We start from the raw sequence: 26,882 nt of genomic DNA, 5'->3' as shown, positions 1-26,882 counted from the left end.
GAGACGGTGCTGTAAAGGCTCCTCTAGGACAGTCTCGAGCCAAATGACCCGCCTGTCCGCATCTGAAACATGTGTTTGTCCCTGCCAGACATACTCCCTTGTGTGGTCTCCCACATCTCATACATGCTGTAACCTCTGCAACAGAGCTTGAGCCACTGCCTAAACCCAGACCTGACTTGATCTTGTTCCAGAACTTATTCTTCTTAGATTTTCTGTGGCCTCTGTCCCACTTCTTACTGCCTGCAACTGCTGTACTCAGAGAAGAAGAGTCTACCCTTTCCCCACCTGGGGTCTTGGAACCAGAAGACTGTGCCACTGACTGTTTTACCTTCCCCTCAACGATAGCACTAGCCTCCATTCTCCTAGCCATATCCACTATGGCATGGAAACTCTCTCTCTCTGCTGACTGTACCAAAGAGGAATACCTGGAGTGCAGCCTCATAATATATCTCCTTGACTTCTTTTGATCTGTGTCCAAATTCAGCCCAGCATATGGCAACAACTCCAGGAACCTGTCTGTGTACTCGTCTACACTCATGTCATCAGTTTGCCTCAACTGCTCGAATTCTATCATCTTCAATTCCCTTGAACTATCAGGGAAAGCCCATCCTGCAAACTCGTTTGAAAACTCTTCCCAATTCATGCTGTCCACTCTCGGGTTCACATAATTCTTGAACCACTCCCGTGCCTTCTTGCACTTAAGCGTGAACCCGGCCATCTGAATGGCTCTACTGTCGTCAGCCCCTATCTCATCTGTAATTGCCTTGACCCGTTCCAAATACACGAACGGATCATCACCGGTTTCAAACTGGGGAGCACCCAGCTTCATATAATCGGTCATCTTGACCTTGCTCCCTCCAGATGAGGTAGGTTTGGGTACTTGTGTTTCCGGGACAGTAGATACTGGTGGTGGTGGAGGTACAACATCCCCTGGGTTAGGGTTTGCTGTACTGGTATAGGGAGGTGGAGGTGGGTACATGGGGTACTGAGAGTATGGTGGGTAGTAAGGTGGGTATGGCATATGTGGAGGATAAGGGCTAAAACTGGGGTAATCCGATGTACCTCCCATCGAATACCCTGGATGGTGTGAATAGGGTGGGTAGGGATGTGGCTGGACATAACTTGAGGCCTGAGTGCCTCCTTCTGATTCTCCCATGCCCTCTTCCGGCATGCTCACACCGAGACTGCCATCCCTCCTCTGATCTACTTCCATATCCTCAGACATTCCTCCCTGCACTGTTCCCCTTACCGATCTGCTTCTTCCCAGATCTAAAGACCTTCTAGGGTCTCTAGCTACTCTGTCTCTGTTGGACCTACTGGACATTGCCCTAGGCAATGCTGGAGGACGGGCATCAGTGCCCTCGTCCTGAGGTGGCACTCCAGTCAATCGTGCAGATCGACGAGTTCCTCTCATTCTATCTTCTGAAAAACAGCACATAGCATAAACAATCATTAGCATCATATGGTTCATGTGAAAACACATGAACCCTCATCACATACATAGCATCACATCATAGCATTTATGCACATGCATATCATCATGGCATATCATATCATCATATTGACAGGACTCTACATCCTATCCTAGTGGACATGATTTTCCTAGTGTGCTTGACCTTCTAGAACATCTATGAGCCCGACACTCTAGGTCCGATCATATGAACCTAGGGCTCTGATACCACTCTGTAACGACCCGGAAATCCGACCCGTTACCGGCGCTAGGATCCAGATCGGCTTAAGGCCGCCGGGACCCGTAGCAAGCCTACATACTTCCTGTATACCTGTTTAATCCCATACATGATCAACAAACATACTTAAGAATTAAAACTTTTCTTTTTCTTCATACACCAAACTCAACCTGTGCATGCACTGTATTCATCATATACATAAACATTAATCCCTCTGTGGGATTTCATCAAAGCCTCAATGGCAGTATAAAATCTGTGTTGAGTTGGTTCACATACACATCATATAATAATATCATGTACATACCAAGGGATTAACATATACTATGGTCAAGCACAAATCTATCCTCAATAACATAATTACATAAACATGACTGTTCAAACTTTACATTACATTCTTATCATATGTCATGTCCACATACTCTAGCTATTACATACATATGACTTGACTTCACTCTAGCCGACTTCTTGATCTCTCCTGTACCTGCAACTCTGGGGATAATGGGAGTGGGGTGAGCTAAAAGCCCAGTGAGCGGAAACTAAAAACATTTGTTTTAATTCCTCCATTTTTAGGTACATTATTATTCATTTTTATTTTTATTATTATCATATAACTTTTATTTTCATTCTTTTTCTTATTCATGCTTTCATGTATGCGTCACAACACAAACATTTCACAACAAGGATGAACTTGTCACCATTTAGCCCCTATCTTTCTTACTTATGCATGCCGGGGGCGTAGAGCCGTAGCAGGCACACCCGGACTTCCATAATCATTCATAGTGCCAGGGGCGTAGAGCCGTAGCAGGCACACCTGGACTCACATAGGCTATCATGACATACAAGGGCTAATGGATCATTCAACATTCATCCGCATCAACAACAAAGTATGCAATGCAACATATTCGTGAATTCTAATGCAAACAACCTAATAGTGCATGGCATAATGATGCATGGGCAATGCTTTATGATTCATTCATTTATTCATTTACTTTAAAACTTAAGGGGTTGTTCCACTCACCTGGTAACTGAAGCTTGACAACGAACTCTGAACAACTATCTCACAACCGGGGGTCTCGGTTCCTCGGGTCCGAACCTACACAGGTGGACTCAAATGAGGCACCAAACATACATGAACGTGACTCTGAAAAGCTCCCCAAAAACCCCCTAAAACATCCTGAAAACATCACATGAAAACATGCAAGAAATGGCTGAACAGGGCACTTTCGGCGGCAGGTTCGGCGGCCGAAAGTCCCTCTGCAGCCGAAAGTCATGCAGGTTCGGCGGCACTTTCGGCGGCCGAACCTCCCAGACAGAGACGAACCTTGAGTTTCGGGGGCAGGCTTCGGCAGCCGAAACTGCCTCCACAAGGGGGTTCGGCGGCCGAAAGTCACTTCGGCGGCCGAACCTGAGTTTCTGCCGAAGGGCAGAAACTTGGCTCCCTTGAGTCCACAGCCTCCAAAACGCCTCAAAACTTGCATAAACTTGATTCTACTCATGCATACACATCATACCAGTTCCTAGGGGCCTCATACAAACATATGCCCCAACTACAACACTTCAAGCAAGTCACATTGTTCAAAAATCACATAAACCTAACATATGCTCAACTAACTCTAACATGCTTCTCTACCCCTTAAAACTTCATGAAACTCATTTGAAACATACATTGAGCTTAAGATCGGCTCTTACCTCTTGAAGATCGAGGAAGAGACGACTCAACTCGGAGATCCAAGCACGAGAGCTCCTGAACTTCCAAAGCTCCAAAACTTGCCTTTAAAGCTTAAAACTTGCAATGTGGGTTTAAAACTCAAGAAAGATGGAGGAGATCTAGTGAAAGAACACAAGATTTGAGGAGAGGGAGATCGGAAGCTTGTTGTGGCCGAAAATGGGAGAAAACCTCGCCCATTTCGGCTAAGGGTCCCTTTTATAGTGGCTGGCCAGGCCACGTTCGGGGGCCGAAGGTGCCTCCGCATGCATGCAAGGTTCGGCGGCCGAACTTGGGGTTCGGCGGCCGAACCTGCATTTCCCTCACTCAAAACTTTCGGGCGCCTAAAGTCCCTCCGAAAGCATGCATGTTCGGCGGCCGAACCTCAAAGTTCGGCGGCCGAACCTGGGTTTTCCTCCAAAGATTTTTTATGCAAAAACTCATTAAATTTCTTACTTAAAAACATGAAATACATGAAAACATTTCATAAAATCATAGTTTTACCCTTCTAGAGGTCTCCGACATCCGAATTCCCACCGGACGGTAGGGATTCCGATACCGGAGTCTAGCCGGGTATTACAGTTGCCATAGTAAGGGCAGTGGTAAGCCCTGACAGGTCTTCTCCTGCTGAGGAGGTCATTGGAGGCGTGAAGTGAAAAAAATCTCGCTTGCCTCAGAAGATGACCACTACTGCTTTAGGGACGGCAAGAAAGAGGAGGCTGGTGAGGGAATCTGAGCTAGTCTCCTTTCAAAAGGGGACTTCATCTTCCTCTCTTATGAGAAAGCTCTCTTTAGATAAAGTGGGCAAGGGCAAAGGCAAGGAAGGCCAGTCTCAAGAGGCTAGTGGGGTTCTTCCCACCGCCTTAATTTCCAATGAGTCAAGGTTGTCTTTTCAATTGAGCCCTAATTCTAATCCTACCTCAATTACTAAGCTGCTGAGCAACCACTTCTTCGAGCCATCCCATCCTCGGATGGTGAGTACAATTTTCAAAGTGATTAAGTCCACTGAGCAATCAAACTCATTCACTACCCGGATAGAGGAGGACCTTTTTGGGGCTTCTAAGAGATAAGTTCTTCTTGTAAGTTTCCTTACTCTTTCTTTTGCCTTGGGGTTTTCTAGTCGTTTGCTGACTTGTCTGCTTGTTTTTGTAGCTTTTGGGTGCTCTATTAGAGCTTGAGAATAAAAGAGCTAGTGCTCAGGAGACTGCCTTCCGAGATGTTGTGAAAGCTAAAGAAGAGAAAGCTGCCCTAGTAACTATTGCATGCTGTTCTTCCAAAGTGGCTTGATTCACTTAATCGCCATATGTTCCTATTTACAAATTGCTCCAGTTTGGATCAAAATGCACTCAGAAATATTCTGGCTGATGCTAAACAGAAAACTCAGCTTATGGCGATTGCTTGTCAGAAACGTACTGGGTTTGTCTGTCTATCTCTGTCTGCATGTTTTTATATTTTCTCACTCTCTCTCTCATACTAAATTTCATGTTAATATGTTGCAGGGTTTTTATCCAACGTCTTCAGTTACATTTGGTTTCCCTGGGAGTGATATTCCAGAATGGTTTAGCTATCGAAGTATTGGAACTTCAGTTACCGTTAGGCTGCCTCAACAGTGGCATCATCCTAAGTTCTTGGGTTTTGCCTTCTGTATTGTTGTTGCATTCAAGGAATCTTATGATGGCTCATTTTTCAGTATCAGATGTGAGTCCGATTACCAAGATCTTTATTGCCATTTGGATGGTTGGTATTGTGGACAGAAGGGTAAACTCGGTCTCAGTTTTAATGGATCAGATCATCTCTTCATGCTGTATGACCACAGTCTATATCTTATGGCAGTTAAAGGTGAGGAAGCAGATAATGATACATCATTTAGGTTCTATGCTGTAGACAAGGACAAAAAACCCTTACATTGTTGCACTGTTAAAAAATGTGGTGTCCGTCTTCTGTTTCCCTATGAAGATAAATCCTGCAGTTCTGCCTTGATCCAAGGCTGTACTTCTTTTGAGAATTTTGATGTAATCAACGAAGATAATGGGAAACCAATGGAAGAAGAAGGCACATTTACTAAGAGATACCGGGATGACGAAAGCTGCAATAGGGCTGAATCTAGTGGATGTGAAATTGGTAGCTCTAGCGAAGGGGGAGACCCTAAAAGGATAAAGGAATCAAGTGAATCTAATGCAGGTATGCACAAAGATAACTTACTCTCTCTTTATTTCCTGTAGAGCATTTGGATTCCACATGGCTTCTCCTTCAACTCACTAGTAATTTTTTCTCTTGAATGGAATAAAATTACTTTTAAGAATTGAATACTTTGAAATTAGAGAAGGGGGAAAATTCTTAGTGTTGCCATTTTTTCACCTTTGCCCAATTTTTTGATGTGCATTACATAAATATATATGTGTGTGCATGCACGCTAAGATAGTTCATTATTTTGTGAAGCTTAAAGTCTTGGTAAGGCATGAATATTATTTTCCCCTCAGTTATTAACTTAATATTTTGCTATAAATCCAATTTAACAGTTTAACATGACTAATCGCATGCTTCCAAACTCACCCTTTTCCTTTAACCCCACAGGAGAACCTACGCGAGCAGAATTGAGAGCAGGCAAAGAAATGGAAAGAATTGAGCTTTGACTTGGAAAAAATGTTCATATTCAGACTTGCATTTATGTGATTGTGTACTGATTAGAGGACATGCATAATTTGACAGACAATACATAATTTGACAGAACCAATGAATGTTCATGTGAGACTGATTATCGTTGAGGAAATGTTTTATGTTGAAAAGGGCTTTATGGGGCAGTAAACTGATGTTATTTATAGACTTTGGATGGATTTAATAGATAGATATTGTGTAAGTTCTATACTTGCTTTTTAAGCAGGATTTTGATGTTTTTGCTTTAGGTTATCTGGTATAATGTCTTCAGTCCATAGTTCTATATGTCGTTATTGTGGGCCCCAGGTTGCAGAACTAAAATATGGGATATCTGTGAATTTTTATTAATAACAAAAATATTACTATTGTATAATCAAAACAAGTGTATTGCGGTTTTGATTTGTTTTATCATTTTTTTGTGATTTTCTTCATTATTGAATCTTTATTAAAAAAATAAGACATTTTATTTAACAATAGCCTGCTCCTGTTCTTTTATGGAACTTTTATTATTGAGTTAGCTATAAACTTTACACTGTTTCTATCGATTCACATAGTATCATCAAATATTACAAGATATTGGAGATTTTAAGTTATCCATAATATTAAAAATTAAAAAATATATATATAGAGTTAAATTGGCAATTAGGCATGTTCTTACATGATAAAATGCAGTGTAAAAACTAGCAGTTTGTTTAAATATCTAATGTGATTGTAGAATGGGTGATAAAGGGTTGTAGCTAGGCAGGCATATGGATGATGGCCTCGCAGTCAACTTCTATCAACCAATTATCAAAGAGAAAATAGCAATAGAAAAAAGTGAAAAACCACGACACTAACTGCTATGCTTGCTCAAATCTACAATATTACAATTGTAGTAGCCGTTAACTGTTATTCTAAATAATTGTTCGAAGTGTTTAATGAATTATTATAAAAAATAACTTTTTATAAACCTCTCTCAATCACTAAATAATAGTATTTTGATTGAGTAAAAATACCGAATACTATTTTCAAAATAATTGCTGAACAAAGCTATAGTATTAATTCTAATATAGTGGATTAGGAATACTTATTGATAACCGTTGGGTCACTGGCGCCCAGGCTGAGGTCTAGCCCTGATAGAAGAGTCAGGTCCAAAATCCATCAGAACCCACTGTGTAAACTGATCCATTAGCACACCACCCAACCCGCGGTTGAAGTAGGCCGGATTGACTGAGGGCTCGGATTCATCAGAGAGGAACTCAGCTAATCTGACGTGACGGGAGTTAAGAGAGCAAGCCCAGCTATACTGCGACCCTATTAGCACAAGTGCTTGAAGGGAATTAAATGGTCATTTGATGATGGTGAGCAGGCAGGTACGCCTATACGTACGGATCTAAGTGACAATGATAGGTGGCACTGTAGCAAGGTGGCAATTATGCGTCACTAGAGGACAAGAAAAAAAAGGAATAAAAGAGATGAGCACGACCCATTCAGATTAAGTTTTTCTCATACACATAGAAAATCTACTTCTTTTTGGATCACAGATCATCAATTGACACCGTCTATGGGAACAAAGGAGATCTTTCCGTCACTGGAGTTTACATTCTCATAACACCCATTAAGATCCACATAGCGAACCATAACGGAAATCATACCACCAATACCCCAAACGACTTGAGTTCTACTCATGAAGGTCAGCAATTCTCGTTCTGTAGCCCTACAGCCCCATCAAACTAACCACCTGTATTGTTTAACCCCTCGCTAAAATAGGCAAGGAACACACCCAAAACCACTCTATCTAACCAGGAGCTGAAAAATATGGCTCTCCAGCTCCAAAATACTGCCCACTGGCTAGGGTAAATGCTGCATGACTGTGCGATTGTCGAAACTGGTCAAAAATAACCTTTTTGGTTATCCACAATTTTACAATTGTAATAGTGGTAAAATGATCAAATCCATAGGGAATTGATACTTACCTATTCTCCTTATCAAGACCAAATAAATAAACTGAAAGTAAAATAAAGGGGGGGGGGTTTGAGATTGATGAATTAAACTAATACTGAAAGCAACAAAGTAAAGCAAATAATTAAAGTAAAGAAATTCAATATGAAAAAAGCTCTAGTTGAAGAATTGGATCCACTTCAGTTGTTGGGCTTGATCATTGACACAAATATTCCTTTATTTGATTCAATAAATTAGTTATGGAGGTGGAAGATGCTTCTCACCACCATATCCCTCCTTAAGTATAGATTAATTGGGGAACGTCCTCTAATTAATTACTAATCAACAAGTTGCCAAGGAACGTCCTTGGGCCTTTGACATCTAACAACTGTCAATTGCATTAAGAAATAGACAGACCTAATTCTAGCTACCCAAACATATGGTGATATTGCTAGATCATGCAATTTCCTTAGTTTTTACACCAAGAATTACTTGTATTTGAATAATCCAAGCAATTACGGACTTAAAACTATCCAAACTAACAAATTATAACTTTGCAATCAAGAATCAATGAGCCCTATTGATCTAAACAACAAAGCAACAATGAAATTAAGCATGAAATTGCATAAATATTGAAAAACAAAAGATTGACAATGTATGTTCAGATCTCCCAATCCATAAAACAACTAAAGTTTCACCTAATCTTCAACTAGAAAAAGAGGTTTCAGCCATTCATAGCTGAAACAAAAAAAAAATAAAAGAAAGAGAAGAAGAGGAAGGAATCGGCGGCTTGGAGAAGATGGGCGTGCGGCTTGCAATTCGAATGGCCGAGTATGAAGCCCTCATAAATGGGATGTAGATAGCGCTAGAAGTGGGGGCAATCAACCTCAAGATAAACAGTGATTCCCAGCTAATAATCAACCAAATAACAGGGGCATACCAGGTAAGGAACCTCGTCATGCAAAAGTATCTGGCCAGGGTACGAGCCGTGGAAGTCGAGCTCGGTGAACAAGGGATTGCTATAAAATATCAGAGGATACCCAAGTAAGAAAATGAAGAAGCAGACCTACTCAGCAAATTGTCCGAAGAAGAACTGGAACAGCTCCCGGACGAAGTATACATACAACACATTAATGTCCCTACTTTTGAGAAACCAACCACTGTAATGCAGATTGAAGAAGAGCGAAGCTGGATGACCCCGTACCTGGAATACTTAGAGGTCGAAAAGTTGCTAGAAGACAAAGCAGAAGCAAGAAGAATCGCGGCTAAGGCCATCAATTACCAGGCAATAAAAGGAACCTTGTATCGGAGGGAGAAGTGTAGCCCGTGGCTGAGATGTGTGGGCCTGGAGGAGGCCGCCAGGGTAATTCAGGAGGTGCACTAGGGAGTTTGTGGAGCCCATGAAGAGGCAACTATATTGGCAAATAAAATTTTCAGGCAAGGGTATTATTGATCTACGGTTAAAAAAGAAACACAAGTGTTCGTCAGAAGATGTGACGTCTGTCAAAAGTTTGCCAATGCCATTAACAGCCCGGCCACTCCGCAGTCCAATATATCCAACCCCTAGCCGTTCTCACAGTGGGAAATTGACATCCTAGGCCCTTTCCCAAAAACTACGGGGCAGAAGAGATTCATGATAGTAGCTATGGAGTACTTCTCTAAGTGGCCTGAGGTAGAAGCCGTACCCACAATCACAACTCGCAAGGTGATAGACTTCGTCTGGGGCAACACCATATGCAGACTTGGGAACCGAGTTCACTCATATTAGACAATGGCAAATAATTTGACTGTAAGTCCTTCAAGGATTTCATGAGGAATATGGGCATATGGCAGAAGTTCTCCTCAGTTGCTCACCTCCAAACAAATGGATAGACAGAAGTGACGAATCGAGCTATCCTTCAGGGATTGAAAAGCAGCTGGATAGAGCAAAGAAGAATTAGGCAATCGAGCTTAATAGCATCCTATGGGCATTCCGAACTACACCTCAGATGCCAACAAAGGAGGCACTGTTTGCATTAGCATTTGGAACTGAGACAGTAGTCTCTATAGAGTTGCAGATTCCCTCTCATAGGGTCCAGTTCAACAATGAGGATACCAATGGGGAGAAGTTGAGAAGCAACTTGAATGCCCTAGAGGAAATCAGAGAAGAGGCTCAAATACGCACTGATGCTTATTAGCAGAAGGCAGCTGGTACTACAATTAAAAGGTCGAAGAGAGGAGCCTGAAAGCTGGAGACCTGGCCTTGAGGAGATTGGAAGCAACTGGGAAGAGAGCAGTTGTGGGCAAACTGACACCAACCTGGGAAGGTCCCTTCAAGATAACTAAAGTCATCGGGCCTGGGGTATACCGGATTCAAGACCTACAAGAGAACTCGGAGCCTCACGTCTAGAACATCCAACACTTGAAGAGGTATTTTCCTTAAGGAACATGCAATGTAAACCCTTGTAAAGCCCTCAGTGAGGTAGATGATCGGTCTCAAAAATTGACTGCCGACACTACAAAACCAGCTGAGAGGAAGAATCCTTCAGTGAAGTAGGTGACCGGTCTCGAAAAAAGACCATCGGCACCACAAAACCGGTTGAGAGGAAGAAGCCCTCAGTGAGGTAGGTGACCGGTCTCGAAAAAAGACCGCCGGCACCACAAAACCAGCTGAGAGGAAGAAACCCTCAGTGAGGTAGGTGACCAGTCTCAAAAAAAGACCGCTGGCACCACAAAACCGGTTGAGAGGAAGAAGCCCTCAGTGAGGTAGGTGACCGATCTCGAAAAATGAATGCCGGTATCATAAAACCGGCTGAGAGGAAGAAGCCCTCAATGAGGTAGGTGACTGGTCTAGAAAAATGACTGTCGATACCACAAAACCGACTGAGAGGAAGAAGCCCTCAGTGAGGTAGGTGACCGGTCTCAAAAAAGACCGCTGGCATCACAAAACTGACTGAGAGAAAGAAGATCAACACAGAAAAATAAGTAAATAAAAACTTGAGCCCGATCTCACAAAAGAGCTCGAAGCTCCAAGGTACGGAAAACAAAAATCCGAATAATCAAGCTCACGAGACGGACGGGCTTGCAGTCTATAAACACATGATAAAATAAGATAAGTGTAAAACGACTGAGCTCAGAGCACGAACGAGCTTATAGACTATAAAACACGCAAAATAGCCTAAGCATAAAAATAATCGAGCTCACGACACGGATAGGCTCGCAGCCTATAATGATAAAATAGGCTAAGCATAGAACGTCCGAGCTCGCAGTACGGATGGGCTCTATGGCCCACAATACACGGAAATAGCTTAAATATAAGACAATTGTTCTCATAAGTGCGGACAAGCTCACAAAGCAAATACATGAAAATAAATTAAGAACGATATAACCGAGCTTGTGGCCCAGGAGAGGTCGTAGAAAAATAGCCTAAGTACTTTTGTAAAAACAGAGAAAGACTTACAAGCTGAATACATAATAAAAATTTTGATATATACCTGAGCTCACAGCTTGGATATATCCACTTGGTAGATTGCACAAAGGACAACTTAAATTCATTAATACAGGATAAGTAAGCTAAGCAAGTTAAGTTTACAAGCTGAACATACAGCCCAAAGAACTTCACGCTAAGATAAGCTAAAACAAGCTAGCAAGCCAAAAAACGAAGATAATTCAATATATAAGTGTGGTCAAACTAAGTCCCAAAGGACTAAACAGATCGGAAGAGCAAAGAAAGTCACACACTTAGAAAATTAGTTAAGTATACAAGCAGAAATAAGCGCGGTCAAATTAAGTTCCAAAGGACTAAATAGCTCAGAAAGGTAAAGAAAATCATACAGTAAAAAATAGTCTAAGTATACAAGTGAAAATACACTGAGATGGAATATACGAAACTATTAACATCCACAGGTCATCATACACAAAGTTTCAAGTCAGAAAACAGGAGAGAAAATACAATAAAAAACAAAGACAAAGTGCACAAAAGAGAATATCTTTATTTATTCATTAGAATGTGTTACAGATACAGCAGGGGAAGGGAAGCCTGAACTAATAAGATCTTTCAAGGGCTTATCTACAGTGTCCTCTCCTTGAGGTCCAGCTAGCGGGGGAGGAGCTCCCCTAGGCAGGGGATTGTCGTCCTCTCCGTAGCGCACCTTTTCGCCGTCGGAATAGGCTTCGAGAGCTCGCAGGACCGCTAATGGAGTGGAGGGAGCATCTATAACTGCCTTTAGGCCTTGATTGTAGCTAGAAGCGTACATACGGAAGACCTCACGGTACACTTTCTTGATTGTAGCTGGAAACTTATCCCAAAAGTAGAGAGAACACAAGTGGAATATATGGGAACTTGAACTCAACATTTGTCTTGATCGGTTCAAACTTGAAAACGGTTTTGAAAACCCTAACTACCTCTCTCTTTGAGTCATCATAGGCATGAACAACCATATCAAAACCCGTCAATTATGATGGCTCCATCTCCAATTTAGAAAAGACTTCCAATGGGCATATGTTCATGGCAAACCCATCATCTACCATTATTTGAGGCACATTCCATCCCGTAACCTCAATAATGATGAATAATTGGACAACTATGGTTTACCTCCATAAGCATATTAGAGTTGTCAAAGATAATATGGTCTTATTCTTGAACTAGCAAAACCTTCACTACCTCTTTAGGAGTGGCATCAATAGAGACTTTCAAAACAAATGTGGGTGTATAAATTCTCCAAGACTGGTTAGGATCTCGTCCTCTTATAACACTACTATAGGATCCATATATTTTATTTGCTCAATAACGAGTAGAGAAAATGAGTCACCACCCTAATGAGAACAAGGACAAAATGAAGGATGTGGTTGTCCTACTCACCCCTAGCATAAGTCCACTATCCTTATTATTCAATGACTCAATGGTCTATGTTCAAAAAGTGGGTACGGAAGAAGAAAGGTGTTAGGGACCCTTCTCGTATGGAATTTACCTAAAAAACAGTATCAACTCTCTTCAATGATTCTCATATTATGCCTTAATGTATTAATTAGGAAATATTTTTCAGGTAAATACAAGCAGTTAAACTCGTATGCATTTTAGCACATAGAATATCTATTATACACGCATCCTTTAACCTAAGCATGTGAAGCATCTACTATAATTATGTAAATAAATTACTAAGTTTCCCTATTAAACATGCTCTTAATCTTATTTCATGCAATTGTTCAATTTGCATCAAAGTAGGGTTTCTAAAACATGCATGGTGTATAGGTACGATTTCGGCAAACATGGCAAATATGCATGGTTGTCCAATAGGCTTCTAAGTATGCAATCTTAAGTCCATTTTATGGTTAACTTTATCTAAGGTATTTATTACTTACTCATTTTTATGGAAATGTCTAAAACAACCCCTAAATATGTAAACTATGTCTTTAATGTGCATAATTTCTTTTAAATTTACCAAAGTAAACTACCTAATTTATTAAGTTCAATTTTATGCATATTTAGGTGAAGAAAGCCATTAAAGTTATGCATAGAAAGAGAAAGGATAATAGAGATTAAAAATAAGTAATCCTAAGGCCTTAAAGGAAGGAGGGAAGAGAAAAAAATTACATTCTAAAATAATTAATAAAAAAATAAAAAAAAAATTAATCTTAATATTTTACAAGGCCTTAAGCTCGTAAACCTTTGCAAAAGGTCTTAAAGAATACTCCATTCGGACCTCCATTATGGGCTTCATGTGTCCATCAAAGAAAAAATTTGCACTTCAAGGGATTGAAGGCTTCAGCCAGGTTGGTGCATAAAGGGCAATTTGGCTTTTCAACTCTTTTTGTACTTATTTAATTAAAATAATTAGCAAGATAAAATAAAATAATAATAGTCAAGAAATAAAGCAAAATAATAAAAATCTATAAATTAATTAACTAAACATTAGGTCTAAAATTTAAATAAAAACAAAATTCTAAAGTAAAAGGAATTCTAGTAAGATCACAATTTCATCTTGTATGGAATTTCGCCTAAGCTACGGCTCTCAGAGAGTCTTATCCATCTTCTAGTTCCTGTTCCAACTCAAACATATATTAATATGATAGAAAATGGATCAAGTATATAAAATTAAACGAGAAAAATCAATAAATACCAAAAAAAGAAAATTGAACCTATCAAAAATTTATATCTAATTTTGGCAGATTTAGACACCAAAAAGAAAAATATTAAAGAAATAGCAAATAGCCTCAAAAAAATATAAGGGACATTCCCAAAACACCAAAAACAGCATTCGTGAAAGTTCCATCTCAAAAGGACGTGTTGTTTGAGAAATATAGTCCTCGCCATTTGGCTACTACAAAATTAAATAGATTTTGAGCATTGCTTTGCCAAACGATATGGCGCTATGTTAAAGATTGAAAAATGAAAAATGCAAAAGACAAAATTTATTAAATATTATCAAATTAATTTTAGATTTAAAAATCATTTGATAATCAGAGACTCAAGATATTACCTTTGCAAGTGGTAGTATTATCTGCAAACATCCAGACATACTTGATTGTTTAACTCAATTTTGAAAAACCATAACTAATTTAATAAAAACCCAAATTAGCAAAATATAAATGAAAATTGCATGAATTTTGTAAAGAATTCAATAAAAATATTTTTAAACTAAAAATCAACTCCTGTCCAAATTAAATTTTGAACAGTAGCAATTTACCTCTTCCAAACTCTTTTAAACATGTACAAAATATTTACCCTCAAAATTGCACTCAAGAATGATTCAATGGATATTCACAACATTTAAATTAAAAAATAACATGTGAATGAAGTGTTTTACTCCATGATTTAATTAAAATCATAAATGAGTTACCTTTAAAGTAACAAAGAGAAGAAAAGAACACCTAGGAAGACAAAGGAGTAAGTGGCGACACCTTGAGTGTTCCAATAGAATTTTTAATATTCTTTCATGGTAGAAAAAGGAAATCTTTTGATTAAGATAAGAGGAGTGGTCTGCTGCTCAAAAGGATTTTGGTGTGTGATTCCACGATATTTAAGTTTTAGAATGAGATGAATTTAAAGATCGAGTAAAGGTTGGTTAAGACTACCATAGGATCCAAATCTTTTTTCGCTCAGTGAAGAGCGAAAGAAAGGAGTCACCATCTTAATAAAAGTAGTGAAGGACGTGGTTGAGAGACTTATCTCTAGTAGAGGTCCACTGTACTTCATATTCCATGACCTAATGATCTATATTCAGGATAGTGGGTACGAGTGGAAGAAGGTGTTAGGCACCCTTCTTGCCTGGAATTTACTTAAGAACCATCACTAATCCCCTACATTAATTTCTTATTATTTGTTAGTGTATTTAGTAGAAAATCCCTTTAGGGGTCATGCAAACTAGTTTATACACGCATTTTACTAACAAAGCACTTAAATTATGCACATTCTTCAATTTAAGCATATGAAGTTTCTACTTGATTTAAAGTGAAATGATCACCATGCTGCCTTATTAGTTATGCTCCTAAGTTAATTTCATACCATAGTTCAATTTTCACTAAAATGGGATTCCTAAACATGCATAATTTCTAAGTTTTTTTAGCACATAACTAATAAGGTGTTCACTAAGTTTTTTTTCATGCATCTTGAACTCATTTTATCGTCAACTTGTCCTATAGTCTTTACTACTTGACCATTTTCATGCCAAAGTGATACACAAATCCTAAGCATGTCAAATCATATTTCTAACATGTAAAATTACTTTTAGAATTACCCACTGAATTACCTAAATTACTATTTTCAATTCCATGCATTTTTAAATAAGGAAAGCTCATAAACCATATAAAGGAAGAGGGAGGTAGAACTAAATCGTAAAAGTGCCCACATGTCTATTTAGACTGTTAGTGTATTTGCCCTAAGCCATTATCTTAGACCTTTTTTGTATGTCGTTTTGGTTATTAATAAAAGTGGTTTTACTATCATTATTATTTGTTTGCATATTACATAATAATTATTAACATCCCTGGTTACTTATTATTATGTTGATAATAATAAAATATAACTAGTATGGTTATTGATTGATAATCATGAGATGATTATGTATATGTTGATATAATTCAATAATCATAGATACTTGTTAGAGAATAAAGTATTGGATGGACCCGCACTGAGATCACTACATGAGTTATTGTCATAAGTGAAATTGTCATAGTTTCCAACATAAGGACTGTTATGTTTTGACATAACCAAACATTGTCTTTAATCGGACAATCATAAAGGTTATGATTGAGCATAATAGAAATTATATAGAGGATGATGAACAATCAAGATAGAATTTATCCCTCTCTTTGAGAGAGATATCTTCTAGGCCTCTCGATAAGTGAAACTAAGAAATGTATGGCCGTGCTCAAATGAATTGATAGTGTGATCAATATCATTTGAATTTATCAGTCTACATAGAGATCGAGAAATCATAAGTTTGAACATTATAAGTTTGACATTGACCATGACTTATGTTCAAACTAGATATCGTGTGACAAAGGGATTAATACATGTTCTATTTATTAGGTTTTATCGGACTATCGATCCTCATATTAGTTGGGTAGTCATAATGTCTTGCTAGAGGCCGCTTATGATTTATGGGTCTTGTGGGACTGGGCCTATTGCCAATTAATGTGAGCCTATTGGATCACACATAAGAACGTTATTGATGTGCTATATTAAGGGTCTAAAAGCCCATTAGTATAATTAATAATAATAAAGTATTAGTATTATTAATATTAATTATTTATTATTATAAGATAATAATATTTAAAAGGATCTGCAGACTATCTGTAACTGTTACAGATAAAAAACTCTATCACATAAGATATTTGAGTATCTGCGAGATTGTGATAGTTGGTTATGAACATAACTCTATTATATAAGATATTTGAGTATCTGTAAGATCGTGATAGTGGGTTCTGAACACAACTCTTTTATGAAAAGAGTTGTGGGAAAACAAAAGACTGAAACATATAAAAACTCCTTCTACGAATAGTGGAGTTAACATTTTTAGAAAATTCAGTTTAACAGTTGCAGATTGTGGAGCACATAATCTATCCATCCTTGAGAGACCTAGCACTCTAGAAGGATAAGAGACGTTCGTGTAGATACCATAGCGGGTGTTCGTTGAAAAGCAGCACCTTGAGTCCGAGATTGTATCTTCTCATCGAGTCTAATAGGTTAGTAGCTTATCCTTCCTTTCGAATTAAACGAAGCACACGGATCCCGGAAAGGAAATCAGAGATTTTAATTTTTTTTCGCTGCGTATTTGGGTTGCAGTAAATCTCTGGATTTCCTAACAATGGTATCAGAGCCAACCTGTGCTCTTCTTTTAAGTCGAATATGCCATGTTTGATGTGTTATATGTGATATAAGTTTGCTATAATGGCATGATAATTAAACCGTATAATTCATTTTACATATGATGTCAAAAATGATATATTTATATGTGATATGAATCCATGATTGTTGTGAAATCCATAGATCATTGCAACCCAAATTGCTCAGCGGAAAAATAAAATCTCGGATTTCGTTTCCCAGAATCCGAGTGCTTCGTTTATTTCATAAGAAGGATATGAGACTAACTTGTTAATCTCGTTCAAAAGATACAATGGCGGATTGATGGTGCTGCTTTTTCAAACGAACACCCTCTATAGTATTCACACAAACGTCTTCTATCCTTCTAGAGTACTAGCTCTCTCAAAGATAGATAGATTATGTGCTCCACAATCTACAACTGTTAGACTGAATTTTTTCCAAAAATTAACATCATCTCCACAATTCGTAGAAGGAGTATTTATATGTTTAAGTCTTTTGTTTTCCCACAACTCTTTTCCCAAAAGAGTTGTGTTCAGAATCCACTATCACAATCTCACAGATACTCAAATATCTTATGTGATAGAGTCCTTTATTTGTAACAGTTACAGATAGATTTGCAGATCTTTTAAATATTATTATCTCATAATAATAAATAATTAATAATTAATATTATTAATAATAATAACACTTTATTATTATTAATTATATTAATGATTAATAATAATAACACTTTATTATTATTAATTATATTAATGGGCTTTTAGCCCATTAATATGTCATAGCACATCAACAATGTTTTTTTGTGTGTGACCCAATAGGCTCACACTAATTGGCAATAGGCCCAGTCCTGCAAGGCCCATAAGTCATAAGTGGCCTCTAGCAAGACATTATGACAACCCAACTAATATGAGGATCAATAGCCCGATAAAGCCTAATAAATAGAACATGTATTAATCCATTTGTCACACGATATCTAGTTTGAACATAAGTCATGGTCAATGTCAAACTTATAATATTCAAACTTATAATATTCAAATTTATGATTTCTCGATCTCTAAGTAGACTGATAAATTCAAATGATAATGATCACACTATCAATTCATTTGAGCACGACCATGCATTTCTCAGTCTCACTTATCGAGGGGCCCAAAAGATATCTCTCTCAGAGAGGGGGACAAATCCTATCTTCATTGTTCATTATCCTCTACATAATTTCTATTATGCTCAATCATAACTTTTATGATTTTCCGATTAAAAACAATGTTTGGTTATGTCAAAACATAATAGTCCTTATGTTGGAAACTATGACAATCTCAAGTCAAAGGATTAAGACATAACTACTTTGAGATTCACTTATGACAATAACCCATGTAGTGATCTCAACGCGGGTCCATCCAATACTTTGTTCTCTAACAAGTATCTATGATTATTGAATTATATCAACATATACATAATCATCTCATGATTATCAATCAATAATCATACTAGCTAAGTTTTATTATTATCAACATAATAATAAGTAACCAGGGATGATAATCATTATTATGTAACATGCAAACAAATAATAATGATAAAAACTTCTTTTATTAATAACCAAAACGACTGATAGAGCATATTTTAGTCCATATTATCATGATCTTATTGATATTTATTTACACCTTTTCTACCTAATTTTGTGGTTTTAATCATGTTTTGCAGATATTAGGTGTAAAGAGACAATCTGGAGAAAATGCTCTTAAAACTGCCAAAAAGTGCCAAATATGGAAAGTGCCCAAAAAGGAAAGTTTTCAAATATGGAAAGTGCTAAATAAGGAAAGTTTTCTGATAAGGAAAGTACCAGAAAAGGAAAGTACCAGAAAAGGAAAGCGTAATCAACAGATTCTTTGAAATTCAAATTGCAGATTCTTCTTTCCTTATTCAGAAGGTGAAGCCAATTATGGAAAGTGTCAAATAGAGAAAGTTTTCAGAAAAGGAAAGTCCTCAAATAAGGGAAGTGCAGAAGCAAAAGCAAATAAGAAAAGCTCAGTTAGAAGATTATTTGAAATTCAAATCGCAGATCTTTCTTTCATCATTCAAAGATATGCACACACTGCAGCAGTCAAATCTTCCTATTTAGGCAGCAAGATTTCGTAAAGATGGACTTGCCTCTTCTTCATTCAGCATTCAAAATTCAAACGAAGGCTCCACCTAAAAAGGAAAGACTGGACAGATTTCTTTCCCTTCTGCATTCAATGACTGCGCTCCACTTCCTCTTCTGCAATCCGTGCGCATCCTTCCTCTTTTGAAGCCTGATCCGCGCACCTCCTTCCTTCTGGAGAATTTGCAACGCGATTCTTTCCTTTTTAGCACTTTGGACAACCTCTTCACTAATTAGGAAGCAAGTATGATCTAGGGCAGCACTTTCAACTATAAAAAGACACATAAGGAGCCTCCACACAACCTTTAAGCCCCCCCTTGGGAGGCACCTACGAAATTCGCATCTCTTCTTCTACCTTTCTTCTTTTCTTTTATTTTTAATTTTGTTTCAGCCATGAGAGGCTGAAATCTTTTATTCTAGTTGAAGATTAGGTGATACTTTAGTTGTTTTATGGATTGGGAGACTTGATCAAATATTGTTTAACTTTTGGTTGTTCAATATTCATGCAATTTCATGCTTGATTTCAATATTGCTTTGTTGTTTAGATCTACGTTGATTCTTGATTGCAAAGTAATAATATGTTAGTTTGGATGATTTAAGTCCATAATTGCTTGAATTATTCAAACATAAGAACACTTGGTGTAAAAACCAAGGAAATTGTATGATCTAACGACATCTCATGCGTTTGAATAGTTAGGATTGGATCTCTCTATCTCTTCATGCAATTAACAATTGTTTTGATGCCTAAGGACCAAGGATATTCCTTGGCAATTTGTTAATTAGTAATTAATTAGAGGATGTTTCCTAATTGATTTAATCATAAGGAGAGACATGGTGGTGAGAAGCGTCTTCCATTTCCATAACTAATATATTGAATCAATCAAAAGAAACTAAGTGTCAATGATCAATCCCAACAACTGAAGTTGATCCAATTCTTCAACTAGAGCTTTCTTATTATTTATTTCTCTTTTATTTTATTATTCGCTTATTTTAATTGCTTTCAGTAGTTTGTTAATCAAATCAATCTCAAACCCTCCATTTTACTTTTACTGCAATTTATTTTTATTCCGCTTTCAGTTTATCTCGTTTTCAGTTTTATCTCGTTTCAGTTTATTTTGCTTTCCGTTTATTTCTCTTTCAGTTTTATCTCGTTATATCTCGTTTCAGTTTATTTTGCTTTCCGTTTATTTTTCTTTCAGTTTTATCTCGTTTCAGTTTTATCTCGTTTCAGTTTATTTTGCTTTCCGTTTATTTCTCTTTCAATTTTATCTCCTTATATCTCGTTTCAGTTTATTTTGCTTTCCGTTTATTTCTCTTTCAGTTTTATCTCGTTTCAGTTTTATCTCGTTTCAGTTTATCTCGTTTTCAGTTTTCTTCTTTTTCAATTTATTTTTGTTTCAGTTTATTTTATTGGTCTTGACAAGGGAAATAGGTAAGTTCTCAATTTTCTGTGGATTCGATCATTTCACCACTATCTGCAGTTGTAAATTGTTGATAACCAGAAAGGTTATTTTTGACCGGCTTCGACAACCGCGAGTCAAAAATTGGCGCCGTTGCCGGGGAGTTGATTTAACTTATTTATTTCTCTTTCAGGACCAAATTCCCAAAAAAATAAAAAAGAGAGCACTCTGCGCAGAACCATCTTCTGAAACATCTCAATTGCACATCTGAATCATGGATGAGGTAAGCACATATAATCTCCCTCCTCAAATTCCTAACCTAACCTCTATTGTGGAAAGCTATGTCATAGCTCTACAGGCTCGACGACTTCAGCTATCTCAGCCATGTAGAATCTGTGCACATGTGGGACACCTAACTTCCCAATGTCCTACACTTTATGAAGATGACCAACAAGTACATGCATTTGGAGGATACTACGAACAGCCAGAATATGATCCCTACCATAATACATATAATCCAGGTTGGGGAGACTATTCAGACTTCAATTATGCAGAGGATAACAACTACCAAAATTATCAAGAATATCAAGCCCAACCAGAACCTCCAAGTCCCAACATGCACCTTGATGAAGAGAAGATAAAGACATTGACAATTTCTTTGCAATGTATGCAACAGCAAATGGATCAAATGGCCACCTCATTAAATGCGATCATGTTAAGAAGAGAGCAAGAACTTCAAGATGAGGAGGATGATGATGAAAGTTGGCAAGTACAAGAACAAGCTACTGAAGAGACACAACCAGAAATCTGTTTGTCCAAACAAACTGATCAAGCAGAACCTGTTGATAATTTAGATATCATTGATTATTTAAGTGAAAATGTTTTTTTATGTAAATCGAGATGATATACTAAATGATGATCTTTGTAGGGAAGAGAGCCAGAAAGAGCCAGAACTGAAAGAAACTGACTGTTGCATCCAACAAGTGGACTACAGCCATGCGCAGAATGAAGGAAGCTCAATCACACCTCTTCAAATGAGTTCGCAGAAGAACCTTGCACAAACGGAGGACATCCAAGCCAAACCTCTTCAGCTCCCATCACAGGACAATCCCACCATTCTCCCATTTCAGAAGAGCATTGCGCAAACTGAAGCACCTCCATGCGCGTCCTTTCAGCTTCCAACGCATGTGAGCTCTCCCAGTCCTCCCTTTCAGTCCAATCTTGCGCAGAAGGAGGAAATTGAAACCAATTCAGCTATAGATCCAATGCAACCAGCCCATGCTAACAAGGAACAAATGGTATTCCAAGCACCTAAACCAAAGGACCATGCGGATCAATGCCTTCCCAAACCTCCGGATAAGGTAGAGTTTGTTTTGCCAGATTTTAGTACTAAATTGCAGCTAGCTATGGAAAAATATGAATTGAAGTTGGAAGTGCTCAAAAATGCAAACATAAGGGCTAGAGGCACACCTCATCTGAAAGAGGAAAGGCTAATCATGTTACTTCATGAGTACATGGAGAAAATAGGATGGGTTATGACCAAATCAAAAGGAGTGCTACACTTTTTATTCAATTCAGTTGGGACTCTTTTCCCTTCCCCAATTACTTGAGCCTTAAGCAAGAGGATCGCACCATGCACACCACACCTAGGGGAGTACTCAGTTTCTTTTGCATTTTAATATTTTCCATACATTGAGGACAATGCATGATTTAGGTTTGGGGGTGCATAATTCTGGATTTCTAATTTTTGCTTTAATTTTCAGTTTGAATTTTTATTTTCATTTTCAGTGTGATTTTTTTTCAATTTTTAATTTTGTTTTCAATAACACACACAACCACAGTCTTCTTCCTTTTTGTGTTCCGATTTGCTTCACTCAAACTGATAGACTATGTTGATGAGCTTTTCTTTCCATGACCCCATTGATGTGATGACTCTTTAAACTTATGTTGAATCAATTGCAGTGAGTTGTATTCATGATTGAGAATTGCCTTTTGAATTGAATCTTTGAGTTTGCCATGGTGAAAAATATATTGATGACGCTCATTAGAGAGAATTAATTGAAAATTGTGTGAATGAACTTAACAGGACTTGATTTAGCAATTGGTGTTGATTTGCCCAAATCACTGAGAGAAAGAAATTCACAAAGGCTTAGACTTCAAAAGCACAAATTGAAAATTGTTCCAATGGTCAAAAGACTATGAACAGAGCTAGTAGCCACTTGGACAGGTGACCAACTGAGTAACTGGGGGTGGGTATCACAAATATGTACCTTCACGTCACAAGGTTGGTGACTTGTTCAAGCAAAATTAAAAGTGCAAAAAGCTGAATCAAGTACTTCAATGTAACAGCCCGGACGTGAACCCCGGCACTGTCACCGTTCACGGCCCAAGGCTATCCCTTGCCTGGCCTCTTGCCACCTCGGGCTTTCCACTGGCGTCATGAACAGCTCTTAACATCCATTCACCCTCACGGGTTCCTGGCAGGATTTGTCCCCTTGGGTTCTTGCATCGAATGCATCCTTCCCTAAGTGGATTTGGCCCAAATTTCCCTTTGGAAATTAGGTCGCCTCCCCCACTACTCGAACCCTTAAAGTGGGAGGTCAAGGGTTCGAGTAGTGGGGGAGGCGACCTAATTTCCAAAGGGAAATTTGGGCCAAATCCACTTGGGGAAGGATGCATTCGATGCAAGAACCCAAGGGGACAAATCCTGCCAGGAACCCGTGAGGGTGAATGGATGTTAAGAGCTGTTCACGACGCCAGTGGAAAGCCCGAGGTGGCAAGAGGCCAGGCGAGGGATAGCCCTGGGCCGTGAACGGTAACAGTGCCGGGGTTCACGTCCGGGCTGTTACATTCAAGGTAAGGGCAAGTCACTCTGAAAACTAGAAAAAGTCTGATCTAAACAAATAATATGTGCATGTATGATCTCTCTCTTGAGTAAAACAAATCCTATCTATGGTAAGTAAAGGGAAATAAGGAAAGAAGGTGAGTAATCTTCATGCATATATTCTTCACTACAATGATTCAAAATAGGGGTCTAGAGTAAGAACATAAGTGGAAATAAGGGTCTAGAGTAAGAACTTAAGTGGAAATAAGGATCTAGAGTAAGAAAGCTTGTTTGACTATGTTTATTTACTTGAGGACAAGCAAAAGGCAAGGTGTAGGGGTATTTGATAGAGCATATTTTAGTCCATATTATCATGATCTTATTGATGTTTATTTACACCTTTTCTACCTAATTTTGTGGTTTTAATCATGTTTTGCAGATATTAGGTGTAAAGAGACAATCTGGAGAAAATGCTCTTAAAACTACCAAAAAGTGCCAAATATGGAAAGTGCCCAAAAAGGAAAGTTTTCAAATATGGAAAGTGCTAAATAATGAAAGTTTTCTAATAAGGAAAGTGCCAGAAAAGGAAAGCGTAATCAACAGATTCTTTGAAATTCAAATTGCAGATTCTTCTTTCCTTATTCAGAAGGTGAAGCCAATTATGGAAAGTGTCAAATAAAGAAAGTTTTCAAAAAAGGAAAGTCCTCAAATAAGGGAAGTGTAGAAGCAAAAGCAAATAAGGAAAGCTCAGTCAGAAGATTATTTGAAATTCAAATCGCAGATCTTTCTTTCATCATTCAAAGATATGCACACACTGCAGCAGTCAAATCTTCCTATTTAGGCAGCAAGATTTCGTAAAGATGGACTTGCCTCTTCTTCATTCAGCATTCAAAATTCAAACGAAGGCTCCACCTAAAAAGGAAAGACTGGACAGATTTCTTTCCCTTCTGCATTCAATGACTGCGCTCCACTTCCTCTTCTGCAATCCGTGCGCATCCTTCCTCTTTTGAAGCCTGATCCGCGCACCTCCTTCCTTCTGGAGAATTTGCAATGCGATTCTTTCCTTTTCAGCACTTTGGACAACCTCTTCACTAATTAGGAAGCAAGTATGACCTAGGGCAGCACTTTCAACTATAAAAAGACACATAAGGAGCCTCCACACAACCTTTAAGCACCCTTGGGAGGCACCTACGAAATTTGCATCTCTTCTTCTACCTTTCTTCTTTTCTTTTATTTTTAATTTTGTTTCAGCCATGAGAGGCTGAAATCTTTTATTCTAGTTGAAGATTAGGTGATACTTTAGATGTTTTATGGATTGGGAGACTTGATCAAACATTGTTTAACTTTTGGTTGTTCAATATTCATGCAATTTCATGCTTGATTTCAATATTGCTTTGTTGTTTAGATCTACGTTGATTCTTGATTGCAAAGTAATAACATATTAGTTTGGATGATTTAAGTCCGTAATTGCTTGAATTATTCAAACATAAGAACACTTGGTGTAAAAACCAAGGAAATTATATGATCTAACGACATCTCATGCGTTTGAGTAGTTAGGATTGGATCTCTCTATCTCTTCATGCAATTAACAATTATTTTGATGCCTAAGGCCCAAGGAAGTTCCTTGGCAATTTGTTAATTAGTAATTAATTAGAGGACGTTCCCTAATTGATTTAATCATAAGGAGAGACATGGTGGTGAGAAGCGTCTTCCATCTCCATAACTAATCTATTGAATCAATCAAAAGAAATTAAGTGTCAATGATCAATTCCAACAACTGAAGTGGATCCAATTCTTCAAGTAGAGCTTTCTTATTATTTATTTCTCTTTTATTTTATTATTCGCTTATTTTAATTGCTTTCAGTAGTTTGTTAATCAAATCAATCTCAAACCCCCCATTTTACTTTTACTGCAATTTATTTTTATTCCGCTTTCAGTTTATCTCGTTTTCAGTTTTATCTCATTTCAGTTTATTTTGCTTTCCATTTATTTCTCTTTCAGTTTTATCTCGTTATATCTCGTTTCAGTTTATTTTGCTTTCCGTTTATTTTTCTTTCAGTTTTATCTTGATTCAGTTTTATCTTGTTTCAGTTTATTTTGCTTTCCGTTTATTTCTCTTTCAGTTTTATCTCGTTATATCTCGTTTCAGTTTATTTTGCTTTCCATTTATTTCTCTTTCAGTTTTACCTCGTTTCAGTTTATCTCGTTTTCAGTTTATTTTGCTTTCCATTTATTTCTCTTTCAGTTTTATCTCGTTTCAGTTTATCTCGTTCTCAGTTTTCTTCTTTTTCAGTTTATTTTTGTTTCAGTTTATTTTATTGGTCTTGATAAGGGAAATAGGTAAGTTCTCAATTTTCTGTGGATTCAATCCTTTCACCACTATCTGCAGTTGTAAATTGTTGATAACCAGAAAGGTTATTTTTGACCGGCTTCAACAACCGCGAGTCAACGACATACAAAAAGGCCGAAGATAATGGCCTAGGGCATATACACTAACAATCTCCCACTTGCACTAGACCTAATCATACAAGTATCTAATACCCATAGACCTAGTGTGCTGATCATGCTTCACCTGTGAAAGAGGCTTGGTCAGTAGATCTGCAATATTGTCATTTGTGTCTACTTTGCATATTTTGATCTCCTCTATCAATAATTTCTCGAATAAGGTGATATCGTCTGAGTATGTGTTTAGATCTCTGATGAGATCTGGGCTCCTTTGTCTGTGCTATGGCACCATTGTTATCACAATAAAGGTCCATAGGATTTGCAATGCTGGGAACCACTCCCAACTCTGTGATGAATTTCTTCAACCAGACTACCTCTTTAGCTGCATCTGATGCTGCTATATACTCAGCTTCTATTGTAGAATTTACTACAGTGCTCTGCTTGGAACTTTTCCAGCTAACAGCTCCACCATTTAAAGTGAATACAAATCCTGACTGCGATCTGAAGTCATCTATGTCGGTTTGAAAACTAGCATCTGTGTAACCACTTACAACTAGCTCGTCTTCCAAACCTCCATAAACTAGGAATGCATCCTTAGTCTTTCTAATGTACTTTAGGATATTCTTAATAGCTGTCCAGTGACTTTCACCGGAATCTGCCTGATATTAGCTCGTTGTGCTCAAGGCATATGAGACGTCTGATCTAGCACATAACATGGCATACATGATAGGTCCAATAGCAGAAGCATAAGGGATCCTATTCATCCGTTCTCGCTCATCAGATGTCATAGGACATTGATTCTTG

General features: G+C 37.9%; 1 protein-coding gene across 1 annotated transcript; it reads left to right on the top strand.

Annotated features, from left to right (window-relative positions):
* The first annotated feature begins 4,868 nt into the window (after positions 1–4,868).
* LOC110608593 (disease resistance-like protein DSC1) lies at positions 4,869–6,295 on the top strand. The gene is made up of 2 exons (XM_043954147.1): positions 4,869–5,574; positions 5,968–6,295. The coding sequence occupies exons 1-2, from the start codon at positions 4,884–4,886 to the stop codon at positions 6,024–6,026; spliced, it is 750 nt and encodes a 249-aa protein (XP_043810082.1). The 5' UTR covers positions 4,869–4,883; the 3' UTR covers positions 6,027–6,295.
* Positions 6,296–26,882: the final 20,587 nt, after the last annotated feature.

The sequence above is a fragment of the Manihot esculenta genome, chromosome 2 (genome assembly GCF_001659605.2).
Source record: "Manihot esculenta cultivar AM560-2 chromosome 2, M.esculenta_v8, whole genome shotgun sequence".
NCBI lineage: Eukaryota > Viridiplantae > Streptophyta > Magnoliopsida > Malpighiales > Euphorbiaceae > Manihot > Manihot esculenta.
The sequence above is the reverse complement of the archived record's forward strand: the minus strand, read 5'-3'. Positions and strand labels throughout refer to the sequence as shown.

Coding starts and splice junctions, on each gene's coding strand:
- LOC110608593 (XM_043954147.1), top strand. CDS start 4,884: ATGTTGCAGGGTTTTTATCCAACGTCTTCAGTTACATTTGGTTTCCCT. Junction 5,575..5,967: donor ATCAAGTGAATCTAATGCAG/GTATGCACAAAG, acceptor TTAACCCCACAG/GAGAACCTACGCGAGCAGAA.